Raw genomic sequence first — 17,342 nt, 5'->3', positions numbered from 1 at the left:
GTTTTTATATAAAGATAGAATATAAAGTAACATTTTTGTATTTTTCAAAATTTAAAATGACTACAAAACATTAATAGAACTATATTTTCTTGGTAATTTTTGAAATTATGTAAAGTACCGAAATAAAGTACAATTTTTGTATTTTTTCAAGTTTATGAGAAATACATAAACTAAAATTTATATATATATTTTTTGTAATTTTTTCCTTTTGCAACGAAATATGGTAAAAATAGTCAAAATGGCTATATTAGACCCAATTTCACATATCCACGCTAAAAATGTGAAAATTCTCGGGGAGGGTCAAAAATCCGGTGTCTACAATAAGGATATATACATGTATAACAATAACGAGATAAAAGTAATATCTATTTTTAAAAAACAAAAGATAAAGATACCATATGGTTTAAAGTAATTAATTTTTTTAAAAACAAATCCTAAAGTAAGCAATATCTGCATAAGAATTCTTACATTATTATTTACGGCATATCAATATCTAATCTCATCATAAATAGTATGTAAACCAAACAACCCCTAATTTTACTAAAATACAGATGTAACGATGTAAGTATTGCATAAGCATGTAGAAACGAACTAAACCAAGTACTATATAAAAGCAACGGAAAAGGGAGGCTAGCTAGAAACTAATAAACGGATTTTATTTGGTTATCTGCACGGTCTTTGATGATCATGTTGTTGGTATAGTTCTTGAAACGAAAGTCAAGAAAAAGTAGCAAAAGTGAGGTATTAAAGGTCATATTAAAGCACAAAGTTCCAACCCAAGAGCACCCAATCTCAGTTGTGAGGTGATAATACATTGTTGTCACTGCACATAGGAAGTTAAGGATGAATTGAAAAATTTGGCAGTTTGTGACCAACCTCTTCCACCGTGTCCTCTTTCCCATTGTACAAAGGAAGTAATAAGCGTACATTATAACATGAACTGAAGAATTTGTAATCACCCCTACATGGATCATCGACTGTGAATTCGCACTAGAAAGAGTGAGGTAACAGATAACAGGCACCGTCGCATGGTGGTACACGTGGAGGAACGTGAGCCTTCGTGATCGAGAATTACTGAGGATGATCAAAAGGGTGTCTATGAATTCAAAATTCTTGGAAAGGTAAAAGAATTTAGCCCAGAAGAACAAAGGTCCACGTGGAAGAGTATGATTGGCAGGGAAGCAGACTATTCATTTCCAATCATGACGTGGCATTCGATGAATGACGGAGAGGCTGCAGCCGACAGCCATGATGAGAGAGAGGAGGCAGAGAATGAGGCTGTGCACGGTAGTGATGCGGTGGCGGAGAAGGTGGGAAGAAATGGCGTGAAGCAAAGAGCTAATAGATTGAGAATGTGAAATAAGGATATATGCATGTATTAACAATAACGAGATAAAAGTAATATCTTTTTTTTAAACAAATGATACAGTACCCTGGTTTAAAGTAATTAAAAATTAAAAAAAAAAACTTAAAGTAAGCAATATCTGCATAAGAATTCTTACATTATTATTCACGGCATATCAATATCTAATCTCATCATAAATAGTATGTAAACCAAACAACCCCTAATTTTACTAAAATACAGATGTAACTTTATAGGCAGTGAATTTCTCCAAACTTCTCTTCCTTAGAGAAGCGTTTTACCTTTAATTCTTTTGATTAGCATTTTCATACTTTTGTCACTCAAATCATTGTCTGAATCCGAAGAAATATCACCAATCTCATTAAGCTTTTACGGATCAGACTTGGAAGAAAGTTGAGAATAAAACTTCCTTTCGTCTTTGTCATCACAGAGGCTTATGATCCCCGTTTTATGGGAACTGCCATGAGCAACAGACAGCTTTCCATTACCATCAACCTTGTCACTCTCAATTAAACTTCTTTTCCTCTTGGAAAATGAAGTAGAGAATTCCTCTATAACCTCTTCTTTTATCTGCTTAGGAATGTTAAATTCGTACCTACACCATCACTGTTTGAAACACATGTCATTGCCTTCTCATTATCATTATCGCTAATGAGAACAACAATTAAAGACTCACTCTGCCAGGTACTGTATCTAAGTTATTCTTGGTGGAAGTTCCATTGCATGTCTAATAAAGTCATCAACCCCTTCTATAAAATCCTCCCGCAGTCCCCACCGATTAGGATAATTCATATTGTACATCCAAGTACGATGTTCCATCTATACAAATAAAATAAGAACAAATTAATTTAGTTAATTCACATCCTAATCTTTTTTAGTTAATTAATTCCATATCTTAAAGGTTCAACTCATATCCTAAAAAGTTCAATTTATATCCTAAAATTTCAATTTATAAACTAAAATTCCAATATATAAACTAAAAGTCCAATTCATATCCTAAAAGTCCAATTCATATCCTAAAGGCTCAATTCATATCCTAAAAGTTCAATTCATACACAAAAATTTCAATTCATATCCTAAAAGTTCAATTCATATCCACAAAAATTTCAATTCATATCCTAAAGGTACAATTTATAAACTAAAATTCCAATACATAAACTAAAAGTCCAATTCATATCCTAAAGGTTCCATTCATATCCTAAATGCTCAATTCATATCCTAAAAGTTCAATTCATACACAAAAATTTCAATTCATATCCTAAAGGTTCAATTCATATCCTAAAATTTTAATTTATAAACTAAAATTCCAATACATAAACTAAAAGTCCAATTCATATCCTAAAGGTTCAATTCATATCCTAAAGGCTCAATTCATATCCTAAAGGTTCAATTCATATTCTAAAAGTTCAATTTATACACAAAAATTTCAATTCATATCCTAAAGGTTCAATTCATATCCTAAATTTCAATTCATATCCACAAAAGTTCAATTCATATCCTAAAATTTCAATTTATAAACTAAAATTCAAATACATAATCCTAAAGATGCAACTCTTAGGGTTTCTTCTCTTCAAACAATTTCTTCCCCAAATTAGTAGGTAAAACTAAATATTTTGGACTGAATGTATTAATAAGAACCCTAAAAATTGCAAATAATATATAACTTTTAACCCTAACATGGTTGAGCTAACTTTGAACCCTAACATGGAGAAATTAAACCCTAACATAGAGAAATTAACTTTAAACCCTAACATGGTTGAACAAATAATATATAACATTGAATCATCACTAGGTTATAAGACGATGAATCAATTATAACAGATTAATTGATATAAGTCGAGAGTTTTGTTTTTAATATTCAACAATGCATCTGAGTAGGTTATAAGTCAATGAATCAATTTACACACAGATATATTTGATGAAAAATTATATATACTACTTAGGATCTTGACAAATCTATCAATCCCTAAAAGAACCTCGAGAGCAATTGTATCTTCTCTTCTTGTTCATTGACACTTATCTTGCATAGTACTAACACATACAGGTCCTTTCAAGACTTCTTCAAGAAGTTTTTGTAAATCCCAAGACTACTTTTAAATAAAAGACAACACATTAATTTTGAAAAGAAAAGGCTACAGATTGAATGCCATAAGCAGTGAGACTTTTTCTCTGACCAATAGTCTTTTCTTGTCAAAAATAATATATGCGTATATTTCTTTAAATAGTATATAATATAATTTAAAAGCAGTCAAGACACTTTGATTTGTCAAAACTAGAAACTTTGATTTGCACACATAGGGTCCTTTGGTTTCCAGTTAGATTTATGCAGGTATTAGTTATTCATGTATTAGTTATGTATGTATTAGTTATGCAAGAATAAATAATACAGGGATTAGTTATGCATATATTAGTTGTATATGGATTAGTTATGCAAGGATTATTTTTTTGAATATTAGTTGTATATGGTCGGGTTCTTTTAGGGATTGATAGACTTGTCAAGATCCTAATTAGTATATATAATTTTTCATCAAATATATCTGTGTGTAAATTGATTCATCGACTTATAACCTACTTAGATGCATCGTTGAATATTAAACTCTCTCTCTCTCTCTCTCTCTCTCTCTCTCTCTCTCTCTCTCTCTCTCTATATATATATATATATATATATATATATATATATATATATATATATATAACACGCTTCGTTGTACTACTTTAACTACATATATAGCATGTTAGAGTATATTTTAGTGTATTCATCCCTTACAAAAGTGTTAATGGTTTACATTTATATTATTTAGATAGTAAATACAAAAGTGATTTTTAATTTTGACCAATATTGACACTACTAGAATTCCTGTAAAAAGCGACCAAAAAATAGCGACCAAATTTGGTCTATGGGAAAAGATCAAAGTTGGTTGCTAAACTAGCAAAAATAATAAAATAAATTGTGGAAACAAAATAGCGACCAAAGTTGGTCACTAAACTAGCAAAAATAATAAAATAAATTGTGGAAACAAAATAGCGACCAAGGTTGGTCGCTAAAGTAGTCAAAATATTGACTCGATTGGTCAGACTTGCTTGGTCAAACGTTTACTGAGATTAACGACCAATATTGGTCGCTAAAGTGGGACCCGCTTACAAAATTTTAATAATTATATTATTATTTTGAAAAAACTATAAAATATAAATATATATAATATAAAATTGGCGACCAACGTTGGTCGCTACATAAAGGCAAGAAAGGTAGCGACCAATTTTGGTCGCTTAACTGGGTCCCAGTTATTCAATTTTAATAATTATATTATTAATTTAATTATTATATGAAATATAATTAAATCTGATTTAAATTTAGCGACCAACTTTGGTCGCTAAACTAAATTCATGAATAAATAGCGACCATAATTGGTCACTATTCTGGTCAACAATGGTCAAAATTAAAAATCACTTTTGTATTTACTATGTAAATAATATAAATGTAAGTCGTTAATACTTTTGTAATACAAGGGATGAATAGTACTACGAAGCGGGCGTGTGTGTCTATATATACAATATATGTACTTACGCTATACTATGCACTAAGTATAAGTGTATGAGGTAATACCGTATCGAATATAGCTTATATATATACATAATATGTACTTACGCTATATTATGCACTAAGTATTAGTGTATTAGATATTACCGTATCGAATACAGCTTATATATATATAATATATGTACTTACGCTATACTATGCACTAAGTATAAGTGTATGAGGCAATACCGTATCGAATACAGCTTATATATATAATATATGTACTTACGCTATACTATGCACTAAGTATAAGTGTATGAGGTAATACCGTATCGAATACAGCTTATATATATATATAATATATATGTACTTACGCTATACTATTCATTAAGTATAAGTGTATTAGGTATTACCGTATCGAATACAGCTTATATATATATATATATATATATATATATATATATATATACTTACGCTATACTATGCACTGAGTATAAGTGTACGAGGTAATACCGTATCGAATACAACTTATATATATATAATATATGTACTTACGCTATACTATGCACTAAGTATATATAAGTGTATGAGGTAATACCGTATCTAATACAGCTTATATATATATAATATGTAATTACGCTATACTATGCACTAAGTATAAGTGTATTAGGTAATACAGTATCGAATACAGCTTATATATATATATAATATATGTACTTACGCTATATTATGCACTAAGTATTAGTGTATTAGGTATTACCGTATCGAATGCAGCTTTTATATATATATATATAAAATATACTTACGCGTATAAGTGTATTAGGTAATACTATATCGAATATGGCGTATATATATATAATATATATATACTTACGCTTTACTATGCACTGAGTATAAGTGTAGTAGGTAATACTGTATCGAATATAGCTTATATATATATAATATATATACTTACGCTTTACTATGCACTGAGTATAAGTGTATTAGGTAATACTGTATCGAATATAGCTTATATATATATAATATATATACTTACGCTATAATATGCACTGAGTATAAGTGTAGTAGGTAGTATTATATCGAATATAGCTTATATATATATAATATATATACTTACGCTATACTATGCACTGAGTATAAGTGTATTAGGTATTACTGTATCGAATATAGCTTATATATATATAATATATATACTTACGCTTTACTATGCACTGAGTATAAGTGTATTAGGTAATACTGTATCGAATATAGCTTATATATATAATATATATACTTACGCTATACTATGCACTAAGTATAAGTGTATTAGGTAATACTGTATCGAATATAGCTTATATATATAATATATATACTTACGCTATACTATGCACTGAGTATAAGTGTATTAGGTAATACTGTATCGAATATAGCTTATATATATATATATATATATATATATATATATATACTTACGCTTTACTATGCACTGAGTATAAGTGTATTAGGTAATACTGTATCGAATATAGCTTATATATATATGATATATATACTTACGCTATACTATGCATTAAGTATAAGTGTATTAGGTAATACTGTATCGAATATAGCTTATATAATATATATATATATATATATATATATATATATATATATATATATATATATATATATATACTTACGCTATACTATGCACTGAGTATAAGTGTATTAGGTAATACTGTATCGAATATAGCTTATATACTGTATCGAATATAGCTTATATATATATATATATAGGATATGAATTGAAAGCTTTAAACAATTAAATTACTTTAAATTCAATTTAAAATTATATATATTAAATTGAATTAAAATTAATTGAATTTTTTAAATTGAATTAAAATTAATTGAATTAAATAAATATAAATTTTAAATTGAATTATAATTAATTTAATTTTTTTTATATAGCGACCAATGTTGGTCGCTATTCTAGTAAAATGGTCAGAATTTAGCGACCAACTGTGGTTGCTATTTTGGTCAAAATAGTCAACACATATTTGGTACCAAAAATAGCGACCAAGGTTGGTAGCTTTTTGTAAAAACAGAGTTAAAAACGGGTTTCCCCTCCCATTCTCTTATTTTCTTCAAAAAATTCCCCAAACCCTCTCTTCTCTCTCTCACACTCAAACCCCCCCACCCCCCACCCTTCCGTCTCCCTCCAGCAGCGGCACCACCGACGCCCGCCGGCGGCAGCAGCAGCTCCGTCGGTGTCCTCCACTGCCCAGCTGGTAGGTTTCTCTCTCCTTTATTTATTTTTTTTCGAAATAGACTTATTTTAATTTGTTTAATTCCTTCTAGTTTGAACCCTAAAAATTAATTGTTCATAGCTAAATTAAATCTATGATAATTGTTAGTAGCTAAAATATTTGGTTTTACCGATTAATTTGGGCAAGAAATGGTTTGAAGAGAAGAAACCCTAAACTTTTAGGGTTTATGATTTTTTTCTTGTGAATCGAACTTTTTAGGGTATAAATTGAACTTTTAGTTTAATCTTGATTAGTTTATAGGTAGATATTTAATATAGACACGTGATAGTATATATATTTGGATTTTCTCTTAAAGTTTAAGACAATGTTAATGTTTAAGGCCTTAAGCGAATCGTTGCGTGGCTCTTGTTTGAGAACAACGAGTCACCCACATAGAGGATAACTAACATTAGCCGTGTAATAATGCTTGAAATAACAATGAGTTGAACCTTTAGGATAAAACTAGTTTAGTTATAGATAGAAATTTTAGGATATGACTTGAAGCTTTTAGGATATGAGTTGAACTTTTAGGATATGACTTGAGACTTTTAGGTATGACTTGAAGCTTTAGGATATAAATTAAACCTTTTAGGTATGAGTTGAAGCTTTTAGGATATAAATTGAACTTTTAGTTTAAGTTTAAACTCGTAGGATATGAATATAACTTTTAGGATATAAATTGAACCTTGAATCTTTGTATTGTCTTGATAGTTTAGTTATAAATAGAAATTTTAGGATATGACTTGAAACTTTTAGGATATGAGTTGAACTTTTAGGATATGACTTGAGCCTTTTAGGTATGAGTTGAAGCTTTAGGATATAAATTGAAGCATTTATGTATAAGTTGAACCTTTAGGATATGACTTGAACTTTTGTGGATATGAATTGAACCTTTTAGGATACGAGTTGAATTTTTAGGATATGAATTGAATCTTTTAGGTATGAGTTGAAGCTTTTAGGATATGACTTGAACTTTTTACGATATGAGTTGAAACTTTTAGGATATGAGTTGAACTTTTAGGAAATAAATTGAACATTTAGGATATGTATTGAACCTTTAGGATATGACTTGAAGTTTTAGTTTATGTTTAAACTCGTAAGATATGAATATAACTTTTAATTTTTAGGTTTTGTTCTTGTGAATTGAACTTGTAGGATATAAATTGAAGCTTTTATGTATGACTTGAACATTTTAGGATATGAATTGAAACTTTTAGGATATGAGTTGAACTTTTAGGAAATAAATTGAACCTTTAGCATATGTATCGAACATTTAGGATATGACTTGAACTTTTAGTTTATGTTTAAACTCGTAGGATATGAATATAACTTTTAGTTTTTAGGTTTTGTTCTTGTGAATTGAACTTGTAGGATATAAATTGAAACTTTTAGGATATGAGTTGAATTTTTAGGATATAAATAGAAATTTTAGGATATGACTTGAAGTTTTGTGGATATGAATTGAACCTTTAGGATATAAATTGAACTTTTAGTTTATGTTTAAACTCGTAGGATAAGAATTGATGAACTTTTAGTTTTTAGATTTTGTTCTTGTGAATTGAACTTGTACGATATAAATTGAAGCTTTTATGTATGACTTGAACTTTTTACGATATGAGTTGAAACTTTTAGGATATGAGTTGAACTTTTAGGAAATAAATTGAACCTTTAGGATATGACTTGAAGTTTTAGTTTATGTTTAAACTCGTAGGATATGAATATAACTTTTAGTTTTTAGGTTTTGTTCTTGTGAATTGAACTTGTAGGATATAAATTGAAGCTTTTATGTATGACTTGAACTTTTTAGGATATGAATTGAAACTTTTAGGATATGAGTTGAACTTTTAGGAAATAAATTGAACCTTTAGCATATGTATTGAACCTTTAGGATATGATTTGAACTTTTAGTTTATGTTTAAACTCGTAGGATATGAATATAACTTTTAGTTTTTAGGTTTTGTTCTTGTGAATTGAACTTGTAGGATATAAATTGAAACTTTTAGGATATGAGTTGAATTTTTAGGATATAAATAAAAATTTTAGGATATGACTTGAAGTTTTGTGGATATGAATTGAACCTTTAGGATATAAATTGAACTTTTAGTTTATGTTTAAACTCGTAGGATAAGAATTGATGAACTTTTAGTTTTTAGATTTTGTTCTTGTGAATTGAACTTGTACGATATAAATTGAAGTTTTTATGTATGACTTGAACTTTTTACGATATGAGTTGAAACTTTTAGGATATGAGTTGAACTTTTGTGGATATGAATTGAAGGTTTAGGATATGAATTGAACTTTTAGTTTATGTTTGGAATTTTAGATTGTCGGATGATTATTAGAAGAGGTTGATGACGTTATTAGACATGCAATAGAACTTCCACCAAGAATAACTAAGACACAGTACCTGACAAAGTGTGCCTTTAATTGTTCTTCTCATTAGCGACAATGATGATGAGAAGGCAATGACATGTGTTTCAAATAGTGATGGTGTAGGTAGGAATTTAGTATTTCCTAAGTAGATAAAAGAAGAGCTTATAGAGTAATTTTGTACTTCATTTTCCATGAGGAAAAGAAGTTTAATTGAGAGTGACAAGGTTGATGAAGACGAAATGTATTCCGTTGGTCATGGCAGTTCCCATAAAATGGGGATCATAAGACTCTATGATGACAGAGATTATAGGAAGTTTTGTTCTAAATTTTCTTTCAAGTCTGATCCGTACAAGCTTAATGTGATATTGGTGATATTTCTTCGGATTCAGACAATGATTTTACCGACAAAAGTATGGAAATGCTCTTAAAAAGAATTAAAGGTAAAATCTTTTCAGCATCCTTCTCTACCAAGAAAAACGTTTTACCTTTAATTCTTTTTAAGAGCATTTCCATACTTTTGTCGGTCAAATCATTGTCTGAATCCGAAGAAATATCACCAATATCATATTAAGCTTGTACGGATCAGACTTGGAAGAAAGTTTAGAACAAAACTTCCTATAATCTTTGTCATCATAGAGTCTTATGATCCCCACTTTATGGGAACTACCATGACCAACGGAAAACATTCCGTCTTCATCAACGTTGTCACTATCAATCAAACTTCTTTTCCTCTTGGAAAGTGAAGTAGAGAATTCCTCTATAACCTCTTTTATCTACTTAGGAAATGTTAAATCCTACCTTTACCATCACTATTTTGAAACACATGTCGTTGCCTTCTAATTATCATTGTAGCTATAGAGATCAATAATTGATCAAAGACACACCCTGTCAGGTACTGTATCCAAGTTATTCTCTGTATCCAAGTTCATCCCGAGTAATAGTACCACGAGGATAATCACCAAAGCCACCAGACAGCTTTATGATGCCAATGAAGCAAGATGAGCTATTCAATGAAACTCGTATTGTAAAGAAGAAGAAAGAGACTGATTCAGAAAGGAGGGTCGAGCCTCGACTATATACATGTAAGTTTTTTACTTTTCATTAAGTATTTTGATTTACTTTTATATAAATTTTGAAATACTAATTCAATATATATAATTTTTCATATAGGTTCGCTTCACATGCAGCTGACGTGGGGGAATTCATACGCAGTCAACCACCTAATGAATCGGGCGAGGCAATCCAACTTTCGGACGAGGATGCTGAAAGAACACTCCTTGAGTACTTTATATACTTTGAACTAGACAAAAAAACTTAGTTCTATTGTGTTAGTTCTTTTTAGTTCGAATGGGCTTGTAATAAGCGTTAACTTAGTTTTGTTAGCTTAATGTGTTAGTTCTATTGATTGTTGCTTTTAATTGTTGTTGTTGTTGTTGCTGGCATAAAATGCCTGTTTAGGATGTTTGGTAAGCTGACAGGTGGTGTAGCTGCCAAAACAGGCAGTTTCTGCCAAAAATATACCAAGAAAAGCGACCAACTTTGGTCTCTATTTGATCGTATTTCACTATAAAAAAAATAATTTTCTGGGCAATAGCGACCAACCTTGGTCGCTACCTGCCCAGATTTGTATTAAAAAAAATATAATTTCTGGAAATATAGCGACCAATGTTGGTTGCTTATCTTTAAAAAAAAATCTTGAATTTAGCGACCAACTTTGGTCTCTATTGTCCAGATTTTAAAATATAATATTTGGATTAGAGACTAAAGTTGGTCGCTTTCTAATGATTAATGATAAATTAAAAACAACGTATTTCATATGTAGAGACCAACTTTGGTCGCCAAATTTATATTATTAAATTAATATAGCAACCAAAGTTGGTCACTAAAGTCAAAATCAGAATATTTTGCCCTTTTAGCTTAGAGACCAAAGTTGGTCGCTAAATAGCGACCAACTTTGGTCCCTAAATAAAAGGGACCATCAATATAGCGTTTGGTCGCTTTTTGGTCGCTTCTTGGGCCATAAGCGACCAACTTTGGTCGCTTTTTGTGGTCGTTTTTTTCCGAATTTCTAGTAGTGTGACCTGAAAAGAGACCAACTTTGGTCGCTAATTATCCAGAATTAAAAAATAGCGACCAACGTTGGTCGCTAATTTTAAATAAGATTTATTTATATTTTATAAAATATTTTAAATAATAATATAATTATTAAACGTTAGAACTGGGTCCCAAAATAGCGACCAAAGTTGGTCGCTACTTGCTTCCCCTTTCATAACCGACCAACTTTGGTCGCCAATTTTAAATATTATTTATTTATATTTTATAAAATATTTTAAATAATAATATAATTATTAAAACGTTATAACTGGGTCCCACATTAGCGACCAAAGTTGGTCGCTAATTTCAATATTTCTTTGACCAAGCAAGTCTGACCAGTCCGGTCAACATGTTGACCACTTTACCGATCAAAAAGCGACCAATCTTGGTCGGTAAATTATTTAAAATAATTATTTTAATAATTTTCTCCACATTAGCGACCAACTTTGGTCGCTTTTTTTGACCGGCCAACTTTGGTCGCAAATTTTTGGTCGGTAATTCCCAGATTTCTAGTAGTGGGTTAATACTAGATGACCATAGAACAGTTCTCTAAAGTTGCTATTTATTTATGAATAATGAGTGGTGTTTTCTCTAAAAGCAAAAATCAGCTTCAAATAAGAATAAAAATCGAATCCAATTTCAAATACAAATGAAAAGCTAAAGAGAATAGGATTAGATCATTAAGTGTTTGGCGGGACAATATATGCATGGGCTCGACAACTTTGAAACCAGCATAAATAGAAATGGGTCACCCCATATAAGTAATATGGGCAAGTACGCATGATGTAACCAACATATTTTGTACCTTCATTAATGTTGAATTAATGGCCTTCAATGGAGGTTGAAAGTAATTGAATTTCGCCTAAAATGTCTCTAGTTTCTTTCCTGTTCTTGCCGATAATTATTTTTTGGCTTGCTTGCAGTAAATAGGACACTACTGATAATTAGACTATCCCGGCCGATTTTTATTTTTTTATTTTTTCCCTAATTAAAAAGCTCAGTTAGGATTAGCTCAAGCGACTCGGCTTGATACTGGAGTAGGCAGCTCGATTCGGCTCAGCCTAACGCCCAGGCGGCCAGGCCTATCCACCATCCTTGTACTAAGTGGAAAAAAACGTTTATTTTCAGCAAATATTTGCTTACTATGTTCTTAATAAGTGAAAATTATTTTTTTATCTCGCGTTTGGACATAGATTTAATTGAAACTTGAAAAAAGAGTTTTTGAAGTTGTGTTGAAAAGTAATTTTTGAAAGTTAGAAGTTGTGTTTCGACATGCATTTATTTGAAGAAAAATTAAAGTTCTGTGCGTGTAAGAAAATATTTCACTGGAACTTGAAAATATTTAAAATTTCATTTCTCAAAACATGTTTATATTTCATAAAGAGCCAAATCTATGTCCAAGCGGGAGCTCTTCTTCAATGCCAAATTACATGATTCACCTCTTTCTCATGGAGAATTTATTCTTGAAAATTTTCTTACTGACTTAATTATTAGCCTAGACTCCGCTAGTTCATCAGAATTTTAATTCGTTAGGCTTTAATTACTGCAGACAAAAGGATTTTGCTGGTTATAGAATGATTCCTCAGTATAGATGAAATTGCCTTTCCGAAGGCTCTCTCGGCTGTGAATTTATGAATATTGTGTAAGAACTTTATGAGATAAGGATGCTCTATATATAAATGAATATTTCTGGTTCTGCTACCGTCAGTACATATCCATTGGAATTTCTACAAGTTTTGAATAGTGATTTGGAATGGTTAGATTTCGGGTTAACTGATTTTGTGGCTCTTAGCAAACTTGTTTTAATTTTATGATCCTACCTCTTTTCTTACACATTGAAGATTTAGTTTTACATGTAAGAGATCTGTTTTTTATACAAAAAAATCTAAAAACGTCATTTTCTTAAATTATAAATTGTAAAGGGACATAATATACAAACACTGCACGTTAGATTCCCTTTGTTATTTCATATTTTATTAGGTCAGATTTGCTTCACCGCATTAACAAAAATAATTTTAACTTACAATTTCGCATAAATTAGTCTCACCATTTGGTAGGTTATACATGAAAATCAGATATTTGTTATATAACTTAATACAACATTTGGTTGGTCTCATTAAATTTCGCATTGCTAGTAGTTGCATAAATAAGTTATGCATGTGTATTATTTATTTTAATGTTGGAGGAATGTGAAATAAGAATGTATGCATGTATTAACAATAACGAGATAAAAGTAATATCTTTTTTTTAAAACAAAAGATACAGTACCCTGGTTTAAAGTAATTAAAAATTTAAAAAATCTTAAAGTAAGCAATATCTGCATAAGAATTCTTACATTATTATCGACGGCATATCAATATCTAATCTCATCATAAATAGTATGTAAACCAAACAACCCCTAATTTTATTAAAATACAGATGTAACGATGTAAGTATTGCATAAGCATATAGAAACGAACTAAACCAAGTACTATATAAAAGCAACGGAAAAGGGAGGCTAGCTAGAAGCTAATAATTAAACTGATTTTTTTTGGTTATCTGCACGGTCTTTGATGATCATGTTGTTGGTATAGTTCTTCGAACGAAAGTCAAGAAAAAGTAGCAAAAGTGAGGTATTAAAGGTCATATTAAAGCACAAAGTTCCAACCCCCGAGCACCCAATCTCAGTTGTGAGGTGATAATACATTGTTGCCACTGCACATAGAAAGTTAAGGATAAATTGGAAAATTTGGCAGTTTGTGACCAACCTCTTCCATCGTGGCCTCTTTCCGATTGCACAAAGGAAGTAATAAGCGTACATTATAACATGAACCGAAGAATTTGTAATCACCCCAACATGGATCATCGACTGTGAATTCGCCCTAGAAAGAGTGAGGTAACAGATAACAGGCACCGTAGCATGGTGGTACACGTGGAGGAACGTGAGCCTTCGTGATCGAGAATTACTGAGGATGATCAAAAGGGTGTCTATGAATTCAAGAATCTTGGAAAGGTAAAAGAATTTAGCCCAGAAGAACAAAGGTCCACGTGGAAGAGTATGATTGGCAGGGAAGCAGACTATCCATTTCCAATCATGACGTGGCATTTGATGAATGACGGAGAGGCTGCAGCCGACGGCCATGATGAGAGAGAGGAGGCAGAGAATGAGGCTGTGCACGGTAGTGATGCGGTGGAGGGCGGTGGCGGAGAAGGTGGGAAGAAATGGCGAGAAGCGAAGAGCTAATAGAGTGAGAGACAAGTAGATAAAGACTGAAACTGTAGGGAAAAGTAGGGAGGAACCTAAAGTGTAGCCATAATTCCATTCGAACTGGCTGATGCTTGGGTGTTCAACAAGCCAGTAGCGTATGCTTGAATATAGAGCCTCCATTTTCATGGAGATATGAAATTAGGTCCAGCAGTGGATCTTATTCAAGACTTCACTCTAGTACGTAATTGATTTGTATGATATATACGTGCACTGAGCATGCATATATATGCAATGTAAGTGATGCTTGCATATTTGATGTGATGCTTGTCGGTTGTATGGACAATATTAGCCATTTATACCATGAAGACTCCAGTCTTGGAGCCATCTAGAAATATTTTATAGATTAGTTTCAATCTTTATACACGTGTAAATATTATTTGTACTGTAAAGCTTCAATTCTTAAAATGTATACTTTAACCTCGTAACTAATGAATACTCTGCAGAAACAACGTGAAACACAAATAAATATTAATTGAATGTAAAAAAGATATACAAAAACAAACCAACCTTCAATTATTAAAGAAAAAATTGGGCTAAAAGAAAACAACAAATTTCGCAACTTATTAGAGTGATAAAGAAAACGTAGAAAATAAGAGACAAATTACAAATCTTATTACTAGAATAAACAAAATAATTTAAAAAAAATATAGTATCAAAGTAATGTAAAGAGAATGAACCTCATGTTGAGGCGCGAGCAATAAAGGTGTGAGTTAAATTTGAGTTCTATTTAGCAATAACCTCGGTTGAAAACAAGTGCAAAACATGCTTCTTGAAGGGTTCAAACTTGTGACCTCGGTTAAATTGTTTTAACGCACATATTATTTACAAATTTTATGTTTGCTCACATAATTAAATTTTAATTTGAAAATAAAAGAGACTTTGGCGCTAAAGCAAATGCAATTGACTGATCATCTACCAACAACGTACGTAGCAATACCTTACATAGGTTCGTCACAGTTTCTGTAAGAAGTGATTCAACTGGCTTTGCTCCAAATCTTAATGCATGCTCTACTATATGGCCTAGTTAAAGTGACTCCAAATCTTAATGCATGCCTAATTTTTTATTTTGGCACTTTAACTCAGTCTTGTTTTATTTTGGCTCTCCAACCCTATTTTTTTGTTCTACTTTGACACAAAAAAATTTCTCCCAGGTAAAAATACAGCGCGTGCAAATACCCAGTTGCTACCCCCACCCCCCCCTCCCCCCTCCCCCCAGAAAAAATTAATTTTTTTTTTTACTTTTTTTTTTGTAATTTCAAATTATTATTATTTTTTTCGTTTTTTCTTCCCACATCCGGGGAAAAATATTTTTTATATATATTTTCAGTAATAACTACGGGTTCAACTGAACCCATAACTTTCGACGCGGAGTAAAAATTTGTATGTAAAAACTCATTAAAATTGTAAAAAAATAAATATAAACCCATAACATTTGTTCCATTTGACACAAAAACTTTTATCCCAGGTGAAAATGCAGCGCGGATAAATACCCAACTGCTACCCCCACCCATACCCCATTGCCCCTAACCCCCAAATGTTTTTTTTTTGTAATTTCAAATTATTATTTTTTTCATTTTTTCTGCCCCCTCCCGTGGAAAAAATATTTTTTTGTATATATTTTCAGTAATAACTACGGGTTCAACTAAACCCATAACTTTCGACGCGGAGTAAAAATTTATATGTAAAAAATTATTAAAATTGTAAAAAAATAGATATTAACCCATAACTTTAAAAATATAATGGGTTCAATGTTAAAAACATTAAAATTGAATCCATAGGATTTAAATTCTGGATCCGCCTCTACCTTGAGAGTATGAAATTTGGCTTAAAAATGGCTCTCACGCGCCTACAAGGGTGAGACAAATCACACATGGAATCTAGTCAGCTTTTGTGTCAAAGTGGAACAAAAAAAATGGGGTTTGGGGGCCAAAATGGAACAATATTGAATTAAAGTGCCAAAATAAAAAAATTGGGCCAAATTTAATGGGCTATCTATGTATTTGGCCACTAATATAACTAGGAAGCAGCATACATACTTCATAAGTAGTTCATAGGATAGACTTCTTATTTAGGCATCATGACTATTAATGGACAGAAAATTATACTAAAGAATTAAGGAAATTTTACTGCTATATAGTATACATCCTATTTATTATAAATTAAAATTATTTTAAAATATTATTTTCTACAACTATCTTTTATATTTTATAGCAAAATAAGTATTTATGATATATACTACCATTGAGGCATGAAATACGTTATTTATGTTTTTCCTCTCTCTTAGACAGCTGGACATACTTATTTTTAAGGTGATTGTCGTTACTGTGTTCATGAATACATGACGCGAATACATATAAATACATGCGCATACACTGGACTGCCATGATTTTAGGCGTTTTTTACTGATGTATTCATGAATACAGGAGCGCGAATACATGTGAATACATGCGCCTATAGCTGCCCTGATCTAGGCGTTTTTTGTTG

At 30.9% G+C, this 17,342-nt stretch overlaps 1 protein-coding gene and 1 pseudogene across 1 annotated transcript; both read right to left on the bottom strand.

Annotated features, from left to right (window-relative positions):
• Nucleotides 1–641: 641 nt before the first annotated feature.
• On the bottom strand, nucleotides 642–1,375 carry LOC107825622 (uncharacterized; annotated as a pseudogene).
• A 12,619-nt stretch (nucleotides 1,376–13,994) lies between these two features.
• On the bottom strand, nucleotides 13,995–15,110 carry LOC107807029 (uncharacterized). Its single transcript, XM_075223602.1, has one exon. The coding sequence runs from the start codon at nucleotides 14,982–14,984 to the stop codon at nucleotides 14,127–14,129; it is 858 nt and encodes a 285-aa protein (XP_075079703.1). The 5' UTR covers nucleotides 14,985–15,110; the 3' UTR covers nucleotides 13,995–14,126.
• Nucleotides 15,111–17,342: the final 2,232 nt, after the last annotated feature.

This window comes from Nicotiana tabacum, chromosome 10 (genome assembly GCF_000715075.1).
Source record: "Nicotiana tabacum cultivar K326 chromosome 10, ASM71507v2, whole genome shotgun sequence".
Lineage (NCBI taxonomy): Eukaryota > Viridiplantae > Streptophyta > Magnoliopsida > Solanales > Solanaceae > Nicotiana > Nicotiana tabacum.
The sequence above is the reverse complement of the archived record's forward strand: the minus strand, read 5'-3'. Positions and strand labels throughout refer to the sequence as shown.